Source organism: Salmo trutta, chromosome 30 (assembly GCF_901001165.1).
Source record: "Salmo trutta chromosome 30, fSalTru1.1, whole genome shotgun sequence".
Lineage (NCBI taxonomy): Eukaryota > Metazoa > Chordata > Actinopteri > Salmoniformes > Salmonidae > Salmo > Salmo trutta.
In genome coordinates, this window is record NC_042986.1 from 5,713,307 (window position 1) to 5,727,396 (window position 14,090).

At 42.3% G+C, this 14,090-nt stretch overlaps 1 protein-coding gene across 2 annotated transcripts; it reads left to right on the forward strand.

Moving 5' to 3' along the window:
- The first annotated feature begins 631 nt into the window (after nucleotides 1–631).
- On the forward strand, nucleotides 632–13,296 carry renbp (renin binding protein). Of its 2 annotated transcripts, none has more exons than XM_029724587.1 (11): nucleotides 632–773; nucleotides 2,577–2,682; nucleotides 2,867–2,942; nucleotides 4,327–4,402; nucleotides 8,738–8,916; nucleotides 9,435–9,662; nucleotides 9,840–9,921; nucleotides 10,377–10,552; nucleotides 12,248–12,379; nucleotides 12,652–12,739; nucleotides 13,154–13,296. In XM_029724587.1, the coding sequence occupies exons 2-11, from the start codon at nucleotides 2,582–2,584 to the stop codon at nucleotides 13,228–13,230; spliced, it is 1,215 nt and encodes a 404-aa protein (XP_029580447.1). In that variant the 5' UTR covers nucleotides 632–773; nucleotides 2,577–2,581; the 3' UTR covers nucleotides 13,231–13,296. The 2 variants fall into 2 exon arrangements, with proteins under 2 accessions (XP_029580447.1, XP_029580446.1); XM_029724586.1 differs by lacking the exon at nucleotides 632–773 and adding an exon at nucleotides 2,101–2,260.
- Nucleotides 13,297–14,090: the final 794 nt, after the last annotated feature.

Below are 14,090 nucleotides of genomic sequence, written 5' to 3' on the forward strand. Positions count from 1 at the left end.
GGTCCATACAGAAATGGTTTGTCGAGATTGGTGTGGAAGAACTTAACTGGCCTGTACAGAGCCCTGACCTCAACCTAATCAAACACCTTTGGGATGAATTGGCACGCCGACTTCGAGCCAGGCCTAATCGCCCAACATCAGTGCACGATCTCACTAATGCTCTTGTGGCTAAATGGAAGCAAGTCCCTGCAGCATCAGTGCACGACCTCACTAATGCTCTTGTGGCTAAATGGAAGCAAGTCCCTGCAGCAATGTTCCAACATCTAGTGAAAAGCCTTCCCAGAAGAGTGGAGGCTGTTATAGCAGCAAAGGGGGGACAAACTCCATATTAATGCCCATGATTTTGGAATGAGATGTTCGACGAGCAGGTGTCCACATACTTTTGTTAATGTATTGTACATGATGTGTACACCCACTTAGTTCTTCCAAGGTTACCCGTTTTGACTGAAAAGGACGTGTCATTCATCTCCTAGCTATGTCCTTCATGCTCTCCTTTTCCCTGTCTCCTCCTCCTTTCCCCTCCCTCTCCCCTCCCTCCCTACCGGTCCTTTCACGCTCTCCTCCCTTCCTCTCCTTCTCTCCCCCTTCCTACTATCCCCCTCCTCCTCTCTCCCTCTCTTCGTCTATGGGCCTAGGGGTAAGGGCCTGTGCAGTAAGCCTGAGCTGCAGCAGGTGCTTGAAAGGCATAAGAAGGAGCAAACCCAGAAAGAGGAAAGAGACCAGGCCAGGACTCCCCTGGAGGAGGTGCTTCTGACGCGCCAACAGAAAAACAGGTGAGTGGGGAACGCTACGGTATCCTATCCCATCTCACACAGCCCACACCTGGGTCATGTTTATTAAGCAAGGGTTTCCTCCATCTGTTGGAGTTTGTCCGAGTCCGACAGAACCTGAAGAAGATCCAGGCATTCCACAAGGCTACAAACTCTTGAGTTAGTTGTGTGGACAGGCTCAGAATAGACTGACACAGAATAGACTGTTGTACTGTACGATGCCTGGGAAAGGCCATGAATCAGCATTGGCTCTCTCCCAACTTTTCCAAAATGGCTTCCTTCCACTTCCACAGTCCCACACATTGACAATACTGTGTTTGTGTGCAGAGACTAGTCAGAAACTCATACAACATCACTGATACGATTTGAAAGCACAAGGATATCGTGAACTTGGAAATATTTTAAACCAAGGACAAACATCGACAAATATTCACATTGAACTAGCTGTGGGGGAATGAAATACTATATTGCTGTTCAATGGGTCAGTCAAAAGGGTGTGGATCTATGGTTGCAATGTTAGGACTCTGGACAGTATTCAGTCAATTGCGGAAATAAAATGGTACATTAGAATGGAGGCACACATAGTATAAAGAAGGTATACTTGTAGATATTGTCCTTTGAATTTGATTATGCATAAAATTACTTTATATTTTTATTTTGACAAATTAAACATAACTTATTTGACATATTTTGTAAACCATGAGCAGGGGCTACTGTATATCAAATCAAATTTAATTGGTCACATACACATATTTAGCAGATATTATTGCGGGTGTAGCGAAATGCTTGTATATAATTCATATGTCATGAAGTAACTATATGTTCCTAACACGTCTTATCTAAATCTCGAAATAATGCTATATTTTGTGTTTCTTTATTTCCATGTATAATATTAGAAACATTTAAGTGTTAACTGTATTTTTCATGCTTATGAACGGTACTGTATTTAAAAGTAGTTATGCATCCGAGGATGTTTCTAAAGCATTGCACAGTATACAGTATGTTGACATTAAATGTTAACACTGTAGACAATAGAAATACATTACAAGCTAAATAGCAAATATGAAATACAAGTTTTTTGTATTAGAAGTTAGAAAACATTGTCATTGAAATGTAGCCCATAACTAAGTTTCGTGATCCTATATGAATTGTGTGTCTTTATTCATAGGTACCAGCGGGGGTATGCTTAGGTTGAGAGGTTCATTGGTTTAGCCTCCTACTACATCCTACCATTGAATAAAAGGGGTTTGCTTTTATTTTGTAATTCTCCCTGCTCCTCACGTGACCGATCTAGGGAAGCACATGACCCCACATGACAAGCAGTCATATGATAAGACTTTAAACGTCCTCTTGAACTAACCAGTTATTCTTGTTGTGTGAACACTGTGTTGATCTACGGTTGCGTTCGCGTCTAAGACGGCATACGTCTGCATTTATCGAATGAAGCTCCGTTACAAGAGTGAAAATCTAAAACTACGTTTGGGAAAAAGGTAACTAAGCGCAGCGCTTTAAAATAATCTACTTCTCTATAGAGCAGAAGTGGGCTGAAGTGTATAGACGAGCCCAACGTAAGGTATCTATTAGAAAGTACATAGTACATTGATATGTCTAACTTGTCACTTGTTCAAAAATAGGATTCACACCATAGCCATAAACCGTTATTATGCTTTCCTGAACGGGTCCTGCAAGATTAGTATTTAGGATATCTGAATAACGGCATTAACATTAGTGTTCTACAAACGTGTAGACCTAAGACCTACCAATTTTCATCTGGCTTGATGATCGATTCAGTCTTGTTTTTGGAAGGTGCGATGTCTGTCGAGAAGTTGCAGCGGTATCGAGAGCAGATGCGCACAGAGCTGGACAAAGTGGTGGAATTCTGGCAGAAATACTCTCATGACACACAATATGGGTAAAACCGTTTGATCAGATATTCACAAATATTTGTCGAAATGTTTTGTTATTTTAACATTTTCTTTATCATAGTGACTTTTTACAAAAATAAAAAGTGTAGTTTTGTCTTGCTGTAGGATAGTATGTATGCCATGTCTGTGAGATGAGATCAATTGACCATGTTAAACAATGTATTTTTCCAGTGGATTTTTCACTTGTATAGGGAAAGATGGAAAAATCTACGATGAGCTGAAATATGTCTGGTTGCAGGGGAGACAGGTAAACTCATCCAAAATGTTCAGTGATTGCCTTACTGCTCAACACCAAACAGCCAGACCAATGAAAAGGGCTGCTAATAACATTGATGTGCATATTCTGCTGAATGTTGCAGTGCACCTTGATTTGATTATTGGGTGGGTTTTCCTATGAATGTACTTTGTAAAAAGCAATAGTCTTTTTGTTTGGCCTTGAGCAAATTTCAGGTCTGCTGAGCGCAAACTTGAACATTGTTAAAATTCAGTGCAACTTCCAGCGCGCATTAACTGTGAACACTGAGGCTGTACCTGCTTTAAGTTACCGTTGTAACAGTGGTCAAGTAGTCTGCTGTGGCTATTTGATCATAATGTAGGCCTACCAGAGTGAAGAAAATGCATCCCATAACATTTGAACACGGAAATAGATGTTCTATCATTCAGCCGACAGTTGCAGTCAATGCGTGGTCTTCAGTGTAGGCCTGACATTAACCGGTCTATCCACTTGTCCTTCAGACAAAGAGGTGACTGGAAATGTTGTGGTGTTTGATGCAAGAAACCACTTTTCAAAATAAAATGCATAATTATTCCCATACCAATATTACAGAGAATCAGACAAATTATGCTGCCCTCTGCCTATTGGCTCCTTAGCTTATTCAAGCCTGTCTCAAAATACAACACTGCCCCTTTTTAAGACAAAAAAAAAGCTCTTTCATTTACTCACTTTTCAAAGATGGCTAGAAATGCACACGTTTTGTGCTTTTGTAGGAAGCAGTCACTCCCCCATTTCTGACTACAAAGTATCTACATCTGGGCTAATAACTCACTAACTAGCAAAGGATATGAACAAATGTGCACACGTGGTTACATGTAGCTCTTGCTTTGAACTCAAAACAAGCGTATCAACTCATGACCCCTCATGCTGTAAACACAATCTAGTTCAAAGTGAAGGGCACAGATCCATATATGGCATTGATCGATTTGCATATAGGCCTACTGCAGCTCTGATTGGTTATGGAGTTCAGGTCTGTGTAGAGTACGGCCCTGATTCAGGCCTCTCAATGCAATAGAATCCTACTCCGATGTGTTCTGCCAACATCATCTCTTGCATAGTTAGTTTTGCACACTAAGTCTTGCATAGTTTATTTTGGTTCAGTATGTTGCATTGAAAGTGGCTAATATTGCATGGATCTGATCACATTTCTAACAGTAAAGGGGAGCTTTGATAGTGTTAACTAACAGGGAAAACTCTAGAAAGTGAACTTCAATTAAATCTTGTGCTTCTCTGCGCTGGCTGATATTTCTTCTGCATGGCAGTAATGGGCTGCACGCCCGCACACTTGCGCAGCTTAGAGGGAACATTGCTCACAATATAATTTCACATTTTCACTTGGATCAATGTATCTTTGCAGGTGTGGATGTATTGCCGTCTATACAGGACAATGGAGCGCTTCAACAAGCCTGAGATCCTGGAAGCCGCCAAATCTGGTATGGGGGTATGGTGGTTGCACAGCATCTTTGTCAGTAATTGGGAGTGAAAATGCATACATATTCAGACTGTTAAAGCATTTTAGAGTGGATTTCCAAACACTTATCAGGTTGTTTCGTTGTTGTGTCCTGTCAGCTTTGCAAGGAATTTCCCAAGTAAGAATTTAGCTCCAAGCTTTTTCCAAAGGTGGTAGATGGTGAAATGTTTTCTGTTAGTGATTTAGTTGATTAATGCGAGTCCTTTAAAGAGGTCACCTCACCTGCTGTGCCAGTATTCTGACTCATTTAACTGATGCAAAGTAAAAACAAATCCAAGATGGTGTAGCAGTGCAGACGTTGTTTGTTCTCCCGTGTACATTTTGTCTTTTTTGTTTACATTTCAATTTATTTTCAGTCTCCTTTCTCCATTTTTAAATTGTGTGTATATATGTCTTCCGGCAACCCGCCTCACCCAATGTGATACTGATCTGCTATTTTTAGACCTTATTGCCAGAACCTCCATCAGAGCTAACCAGCTAATTAGTTACTAGCTATTTAGTCATTGTTAGCCACTGCTAGCGGCCTTTACAGACACCAGCCACTTTTAGCCTGGATAATACTTCCCAGCCTGCCAGTATCGGACTGTTTTCTCCACTACAACACCGGATTCCTGCCAAAAGCCCTGGACCATTTCCTGATTATCACAGCTAGCTAGTTGCCACCGAGTGGCCCAGCCCCGAAGCTAGCTTTGAGCCAGGCCCACCTCCCGGCCTGCTCAGTGATCACTCGGCTACACAGCTGATGCCTTCCGGACTCTTCACTAACACAATTAGAATCCACTACTCTACCGGATTCTTGCCGTAAGCTCTGTAGTGGCTAACACCCTTGTCCCGAATCTAACACCAGTTAGCCGCGAGCCAGGCGCACCTCCTGGCTAGCAAACAAAGATACTCCAGCTACAATACCACTTGCCAACTGGCCTGGACCCTTTGTTGACACGGAGCCCCGCCGTTCCATTGTGACTGGTCTGCCGACGTAATTCCATCCGTTGTGCCCTCAACCGGCCTTTGCCAGACGTCGGAGCAGACGCTTCTACTACCCGGCCTGCTAACTTTTTTGAACGCTGTGTCTCCCGCTTGCTAGTGTAGTAACGACTACCCAGCGGCTTCCCTGTTTCATCTATTGCTGTTCACTGGACCCTATGATCACTTGGCTACATAGCTGATGCCTGCTGGACTGTTCATTAATCACGGTACTCCATTTTAGTTTATTTTTACCTGTTGTTGTCTTAGCTGATTAGCTGTTGTCTTAGCTAGCTCTCCCAATCAACACCTGTGATTGCTTTGTGCCTTGCTTTGTCTCTCTCTAATGTCAATATGCCTTGTATACTGTTGTTTAGGATAATTATCATTGTTTTAGTTTACTGCGGAGCCCCTAGTCCCACTCAACATGCTTCAGATACCTCTTTTGTCCCACACATGCTGTGACCTCACCCAGCATAACGAGTGCGTCCAGAGATGCAACCTCTCTTATCGTCACTCAATGCCTAGGTTTACCTCCACTGTACCCACACCTTACCATACCCCTGTCTGTACATTATGCCCTGAATCTATCCTACCATGCCCAGAAATCTTGCTCCTTTTATTCTCTGTCGCACTAGATGACCAGCTTTGATAGCCTTTAGCTGTACCCTCATCCTACTCCTCCTCTGTTCCTCTGGTGATGTGGCGGTTAACCCAGGTCCTGCGTGTCCACAGGCGCTCTCATTTGTTGACTTCTGTAACCGTACAAGCCTTGGTTTCATGCATGTTAATATCAGAAGCCTCTTCCCTAAGTTTGTTTTACTCACTGCTTTAGCCCACTCCGCCAACCCCTGATGTCCTTGCCGTGTCTGAATCCTGACTTAGGAAGGCCACCAAAAATTCTGAGATTTCCATACCCAACTACAACATTTTCTGACAAGATGAAACTGCCAAAGGGGGAGGAGTTAACCTGCAAAGTTCTGTCATACTTTTAAATCTGTAAACATGGGCACCCTCATAGATATTATCCTGACCAACTTGCCCTCCAAATACACCTCTGCTGTTTTCAATCAGGATCTCAGCGATCACTGTCTCATTGCCTGCATCCTCTATGGGTCCGCGGTCAAACGACCACCCCTCATCACTGTCAAACTCTCCCTAAAACACTTCTGCGAGCAGGCCTTTCTAATCGACCTGGCCCAGGTATCCTGGAAGGATATTGACCTCATCCCGTCAGTAGCGGATGCCTGGTCGTTCTTTAAAAGTAATTTCCTCAACATCTTAAATAAGCATGCCCCTTCAAAAAATGTACAACTAAGAACAGATATAGCCATTGGTTCACTCCAGACTGCCCTCGACCAGCACAAAAACATCCTGTGACGCACTGCACTAGCATCGAATAGTCCCCGCGATATGCAACTTTTCAGGGAAGTCAGGAACCAATACATGCAGTCAGTCAGGAAAGCAAAGGCTAGGTTTTTCAAACAGAAATTTCCTACAAATCCTTGACTTCGACGTCATTTACAAAATAGCCTCCAACACTCTACTCAGCAAACTGGATGCATCCGTTTTGTCAAGCCCCATTTACCACCCACCACTGCGACCTGTATGCTCTCGTCGACTGGCCCTCGCTACATATTCGTCGCCAGACCCACTGGCTCCAGGTCATCTATAAGTCTTTGCTAGGTAAAGCTCTGCCTTCTCAGCTCACTGGTCATAACACCCACCCGTAGCACGCGCTCCAGCAGGTATGTCACTGGTCATCCCCAAAGCCAACACCTCTTTTGGCCGCCTTTCCTTCCAGTTCTCTGCTGCCAATTACTGGAACGAATTGCAAAAATCGCTGAAGTAGGAGACTTATCTCCCTCACTAACTTTAAACATCAGCTATCTGAGCAGCTAACTGATTGCTGCAGCTGTACACAGCCCATCTGTAAATAGCCCATCCAATCTACCTCATCCACATATTGTTTTTATTTACTTTTTTGCTCTTTTGCACCCCAGTATTTCTATTTGCACATCATCATCTGCACATCTATCACTCCAGTGTTAATTTGCTAAATTGTAATTACTTCGCTACTATGGCCTATTTATTCCCTTACCACCTCACACCATTTGCACACACTGTATATAGACTTTTATTCTATTATGTTATTGACTGTACTTTTGTTTATTCCATGTGTAATTCTGTTTGTTGCACTGCTTTGCTTTATCTTGGCCAGGTTGCAGTTGTAAATGAGAACTTGTTCTCAACTGGCCTACCTGGTTAAATAAATGTGGGGGGAAAAAATAAGTCAGTCTTTGACAACCTGAGCGAAGACGGTACTTAACCTGAGCGAAGACGGTACTTAACCTGAGCGAAGACGGTACTTAACCTGAGCGAAGACGGTACTTAACCTGAGCGAAGACGGTACTTAACCTGAGCGAAGACGGTACTTAACCTGAGCGAAGACGGTACTTAACCTGAGCGAAGACGGTACTTAACCTGAGCGAAGACGGTACTTAACCTGAGCGAAGACGGTACTTAACCTGAGCGAAGACGGTACTTAAGCAACAGAGAAAATGGCTGTTTTGAACCACTTAGTATGGTGTAGGCTAAATACAGGATATGAGCAAATACAAAATACAGGTGTCATGAAGACTGTAAAAGCAGAAAGAAGCGCATCCAATGTTATCAACAGCATGAAGATGCGCGCGCGCACACACACACACACACACACACACACACATTTCCAGTAGAAGACACAAAGATGTAATAAAACAGAAAAAACACCAATAGGATTTACTCCAATGTTAGTTTCAGGCTTTTGCAGATCTAGAACACAACCTTCTCCTATGAAATTAGTCTGGGCACGCAACACCTTATTTGCCTATAAAAACCAAACTCGTACTGCTTTTTATATATTTTTTTTTAGATATATATTTTTTAATTTAACCTTTAACTAGGCAAGTCAGTTAAGAACAAATTCTTATTTACAGTGACGGCCTACCGGGGAACAGTGGGTTAACTGCCTTGTTCAGGGGCAGAACAGATTTTTTACCTTGTCAGCTCGGGGATTCGATCCAGCAACCTTTCGGTTACTGGCCCAACGCTCTAACCACTCGCCCCCACTCGCCGAAGATGGTAAACATTGAGTGATCCTCTTTGTTTTTCCGGTTTGCTATTCAATGTGTCATCGGAACTTAAAAATGTATACCACATTTTGAATTGGCTGCAGAAAACAAACAGGAGTGAGGTAATAACCGTTTGTGGTCTCTCTAGGGATTTTGGGACACAATTCTAGTTGTGACAAGCAAACTTTGTTAATGTTTTTTTTCTTCTTCTGTTTTCTTAGGAGGTGCATTTTTGCGACGCTTCGCTCGCATTCCCAATAGTGGCAGCCCATGGAAGTGTGCCTTTTGTTTGACCAGGGATGGTAAAGCCCTGAAAGTGCAGAGGACCATCTTCAGCGAGTGTTTCTATGTCATGGCCATGGATGAGCTGGCTAGGGTCACAGGAGACAAAGACATGCAGGTAAAACAGCCCGGGGCACTAAACACTTCCACAATAAAGTTCTCTGTTAAAGTGGCAATCTGTGATCGATACAACCATGTTTTTAATGTATTATTAATTAGTTTAACTGTTGAGCCCATGAGAACCCAAAATATAAGCTTTTTTTACATGGTTAAAACTATCATTTTGAAATCATGGAATCAACCTTCCATCCATAGTGCTGTCTCTGAATTATAGACAGATAATATTTCTCCAGCCCCATCATTTCGCTGTTTACCAACACAGTGGCGGGGTCACCACTTTGTTATTGTTTTGAAATGCAGATTACCCCTTTAACCTAAAGTGAACCAAATCTTTACTTTTTGTGGGGGGGGGGGGGACACTTCCGGTTTGGCGAAAAGGGCCATGCATCAAAGACCCAGTCAAATTTGAGATGAATGGGGGCAAATATCTGCTAGCCAATCAGAACACAGAACCCTTAGTGGGTTTTGCCTGTATTATGGCCTATTTTATTTCTCATATGCTCTCGTTGTTACTAGGCGGAAGCAGCACAAATGATGGACCAGCTGGTCCACTGGGTCAGGGTGGACCCATCAGGCCTGGGCAAGCCCCAGCTTTCTGGAGACACCCCGGTCTGCAGCATGGCTGTCCCCATGATGCTGCTGTGTCTGGTGCAGCAGCTCACGGAGGCCCGCAGCGGGGAGGAGGTAGACAAGTATAGGGAGGTTGGAGGCTGGTGCGTAAAGCAGATCCTCCAACACCTTCAGGTAAAGAACTGTAGGCCTACTAATATGAAACAGCCAGACCTAGGTTCAAATGTGTGTGTGTGTGTGTGTGATTGATTGATTGATTGATCCCGTTTGGAGTGTCAGATGGGAGGCGTTTGCACTTTTTGTGGCATTTCCATTGGTTCCATTGAATTGTCTATGACTGTCTTTGTACAGAGAGGTGGTACGGCCATTTTGGAAAGTGTCTCATCGGAAGGAAAGGAACTTCCTGGTTGTGCGGGGCGACTGCAGAACCCAGGTGATACCCTTTGTACTCCACTAAAGGAGATTTCTCTAGATCAGGGCTGTTCAATTCCAGTCCTGGAGGGCCAAAACACTTCTGGTTTTTGTTTCTACCTGGTTTTTAATTGCACTCACCTAGTGTCCCAGGTCTGAATTAGTCCCTTATTAGAAGGAGAGGATGAAAACCAGAAATGTTTTGGCCCTCCAGGATCGACATTGACAGCCCTGCTGTAGATAATGTTTGATAAGCTCCATATTACTTATGTCTAACATAGTGGTATATATTACAATGTATTACCTTATTATCCCTAATACTATACGTTTTGTGTAATAACACTAGTTACTTAGTTAGACTGGATACTGCACATGTAGTGATATCGAAGATGACTGGGTTGTTACCATTGTATTGCCTGCCTGTTCTTTCTTCCCTTTCTGGTTTCCTTATTTCCTTTATATATACATTTGCCATAGGCCATGCACTGGAAGCAGGCTGGTTCCTGCTTCAGTACGGTTTGGAGAATGGGGACCAGGAGCTCCAAAGGACAGCAGTGGACAAGTTCATGGAGATCCCCTTTCTGACAGGCTGGGACAAGGAGCACGGAGGACTCCTCTACTTCCTGGATGTGGACGGTTACTGCCCCACACAGGTACATCCTGTGAAAGTAGACTTAATTTATTTCCAGTATGGGCCTCCTATGTGTGCACCAAAACATTTTATGGGCCTAATCATAGAAATACATATAGAATCCCTATTAATTCAGTAGGCTCTCTGTGGGCCTAGTCTTAAAAGAGTTGTCATTTAACTTGTATTATTTTTCATTTTGGCATAAACACAACCAGTCATGTTTATTTATTTGATTGTCAATGTTTTACCGATACTGCGTACCCCCACTATTTATTTTGCTTCGATGCTGTATCGGACCGTAACGCCTTACTTTCACCCCTGCATACTGTTAGTTTTCTAAATAAACAGAGTAAAAAACTGACAGACACTTAGAAAGCTCAAAACAAGTTGATTCACCCACTGGGTCATACAGCTGCATAAGACAAACATATTCACACAAGAACTGGTATTTAACCCTTTCTCCTATGCTGAGCCCCTCCTTATACATCTGGACAGCCAATTGCTGGATTTGAATCCTTGAGCTGACAAGGTAAAAATCTGATTCTGCCCCTGAGCAAGGCAGTTAACCCACTGTTCCCTGTGCGCCGACGACGTGGATGTCAATTAAGGCAGTCCTCCGTACCTCTCTGATTCAGAGGGGTTGGGTTAAATGTTGAAGACACGTTTCAGTTGAAGGCATTCAGTTTTACAACTGACAAGGTATCCCCCTTTCCCTTTTACACGTCTGTTGCTAGACAGAACCTTAGTGATTTATGTTCTTCCTCACTTCATCTGACAGTACTACGTAGAGCCATGACTACATGGAACTCTATTCCACATCAAGTAACTGACGCAAGCAGTAAAATTAGATTTAAAAAAAAAAACTGATTAGAAAAAATAAAATAAAAAAACACCTTATGGAACAGCGGGGACTGTGAAGCAACACAAATGTTGGCACAGACACACAATACACACACACAAAATGTTTGTTGCTTCACAGTCCCCGCTTTTTTTTTTTTTAAATCTTTTTTTTTTTTAAATCTAATTTTACTGCTTGCGTCGGTTACTTGATGTGGAATAGAGTTCCATGTAGTCATGGTAACATTCGCACTATAACACGATAATATACGCACTATACATACACATGGATTTAGTACTGTAGATATGTGTTAGTGGTGGAGTAGGGGGCTGAGGGCACACAGTGTGTTGTGAAAGTATTGTAATGTTTTTAAAATTGTATAAACTACCTTAATTTTGCTGGACCCCAGGAAGAGTAGCTGCTGCTTTGACAGCAGCTAATGGGGATCCATAATAAATACAAATACCTGACCTCGGCCCCAACTCCTCACTTCTCCACATAGGATCCCTGAAGGCTAACATTAACACATCTTGACAGGATGTAAACATTCTACATTTCCCTCTCCCTCAGTAACATGAATAAGTATATTTCATATTAAGTTTGGAAGTCAACCCATCTATAAAACACTGCGCTTGCTGCAAATGCATGAGTCGTTCAACCAACTATAGCATAAAAATCAGTGTGGGAGTCATTTGGCAGCTCAAACCCACACTCGTCACAAAGGGTTGAATGGGTGAAAGTAATATGGATGAAATGGCAACTGAGGGTATCAAACCTTTTGTTTGTCCAACCCTTTTCAAGGCCTTTATTAATTGACTAAATATGGGAACAAAGTACTATAGAAATTTGAACCAGGGCCAATGTGTTCTGTTTTCACAGTTGGAGTGGAGTATGAAACTATGGTGGCCGCACTGTGAGGCTCTCATCGCATACCTGATGGCCTACAGCCATACCAAAGAGCCAGCCCTGCTGGAGCGATTCTCTCAAGTGTACGACTACACCTTCAGCCATGTGAGTGAACTCCAGTCTAATTGTGTGTTTTATTTTTTTTTATTTGCTATCGTTCTGCTAGAAATAGACAATACATGGAAATGGCATGAATATGGGTGTCATTTTATATGTAGAGAATAAATAACACATATTAGATATTGCAGCTAAAATTAAGCTTAACTGCTTTGAGGAGCTAACCTTTTTCAATATGGTGTGCTGTTTGTTTACATTTACGTCATTTAGCAGACGCTCTTATCCAGAGCGACTTACAAATTGTCTGCCTGTTTATGCAGTTTTCTGATGCTGAGAATGGCGAGTGGTTTGGATATTTGACCCAGCAAGGGAAAGTGACACTGGATTTTAAAGGAGGGCCTTTCAAAGGTGAGAATGTTAACAGGCCAGAGAAGGGGTCACTCAGAAACCACGACGGACACAAATAATTCTACCTCCTGTTGTTTGGTTACATTGGTTTGATATATACTCAATCTGTAATATTTGATGTTTTGCCCTTGTTTCTATATGTCCATATCACCCACTCTAGTGGATATAGTAAATACAATGTGGTTGTATTTGATTAAAGTGAATGCAAGGCTTCCTTTCCCCCAACCAAAAAGTGGTGGAGGCGCGACACTCTTCTATTTTATTATGAATCAATTAAAAACAGACGTTTCGGTCATGGTGGACCTTCATCAGACTGGTTTCTTTCCCCAAAATAAATGCATCAGAGAAAATGTTTTGACCTTGTGTACGTCTGTGATTACACTGACTATTAATCTGCCTTTCGTTTTATTTCAGGTTTCTTCCATGTGCCTCGGTGCCTTTATATGTGCGAGAAAATCTTGGACTCTATACTGAACAAACAGGAATCCTGAGGTCACCAACTAGCATGACCTGGACAATGTAATTTTATAATCATTATTTACACTGAGTATGCAAAACATTAAGAACACCTTCCTAATATTGAGTTGCATTTCCCCCTTTTGCCCTCATAACAGCCTCAATTCGTCAGGGCATGGACTCAACAAGGTGTCGAAAGCGTTCCACAGGGATGCTAGCCAATGTTGACTCCAATGCGTCCCACAGTTGTCATGTTGACTGGATGTCCTTTGGGTGGTGGACCATTCTTGACACACACGGGAAACTGTTGAGCGTGAAAAACCCAGCAGCGTTAAAGTTCTTCACATAAACAATATCCCGTTCAAAGACACTCAACCTTTGATTGGCACACACACAATCCTTGTCTGAATTGTTTCAATGCTTAAACATCCTTCTTTAACCTGTCTCCTCCCCTTCATCTACACTGATTGAAGTGGATTTAGCAAGTGCCATCAAAAAGGAAGCATAGCGTTCACCTGGTCAGTCTCATGGAAATGTTTTGTACATTCAGTGTAGGTCTATATTGGACAATGGTGTCAATTTCCAGAGATTCTGGAGACAGTTTTGAAAGCAAAATTGCAGATTACTGCATATGTTCTTAAAGTGAAGATGGCATACATTTTATTAGTAACGGTGAAGGGTAAAGAAAATGGCTATAGAAATAGGGGACACACACTGCAAAGTTTTGTACTAAGATGATTACATTACATCAGCTCAACTGTTTGTGTTAACTAATAAGCCCATATGTTTGGCATCTTGAAATATGAAACACAATTTAATAAATTAATGAAATCATAGGCAAATAAGGGAAATATTGTTATCACGTAAGGTCAATATAAAGGTGACCCAAAATCAC

Excerpts from the sequence above, each read along its gene's own strand:
- renbp (XM_029724587.1), top strand. The coding sequence starts at position 2,582 with ATGTCTGTCGAGAAGTTGCAGCGGTATCGAGAGCAGATGCGCACAGAG. Across the intron at positions 4,403-8,737 it reads CCTGGAAGCCGCCAAATCTG|GAGGTGCATTTTTGCGACGC; the intron begins GTATGGGGGTAT and ends CTGTTTTCTTAG. Across the intron at positions 12,380-12,651 it reads ACGACTACACCTTCAGCCAT|TTTTCTGATGCTGAGAATGG; the intron begins GTGAGTGAACTC and ends CTGTTTATGCAG.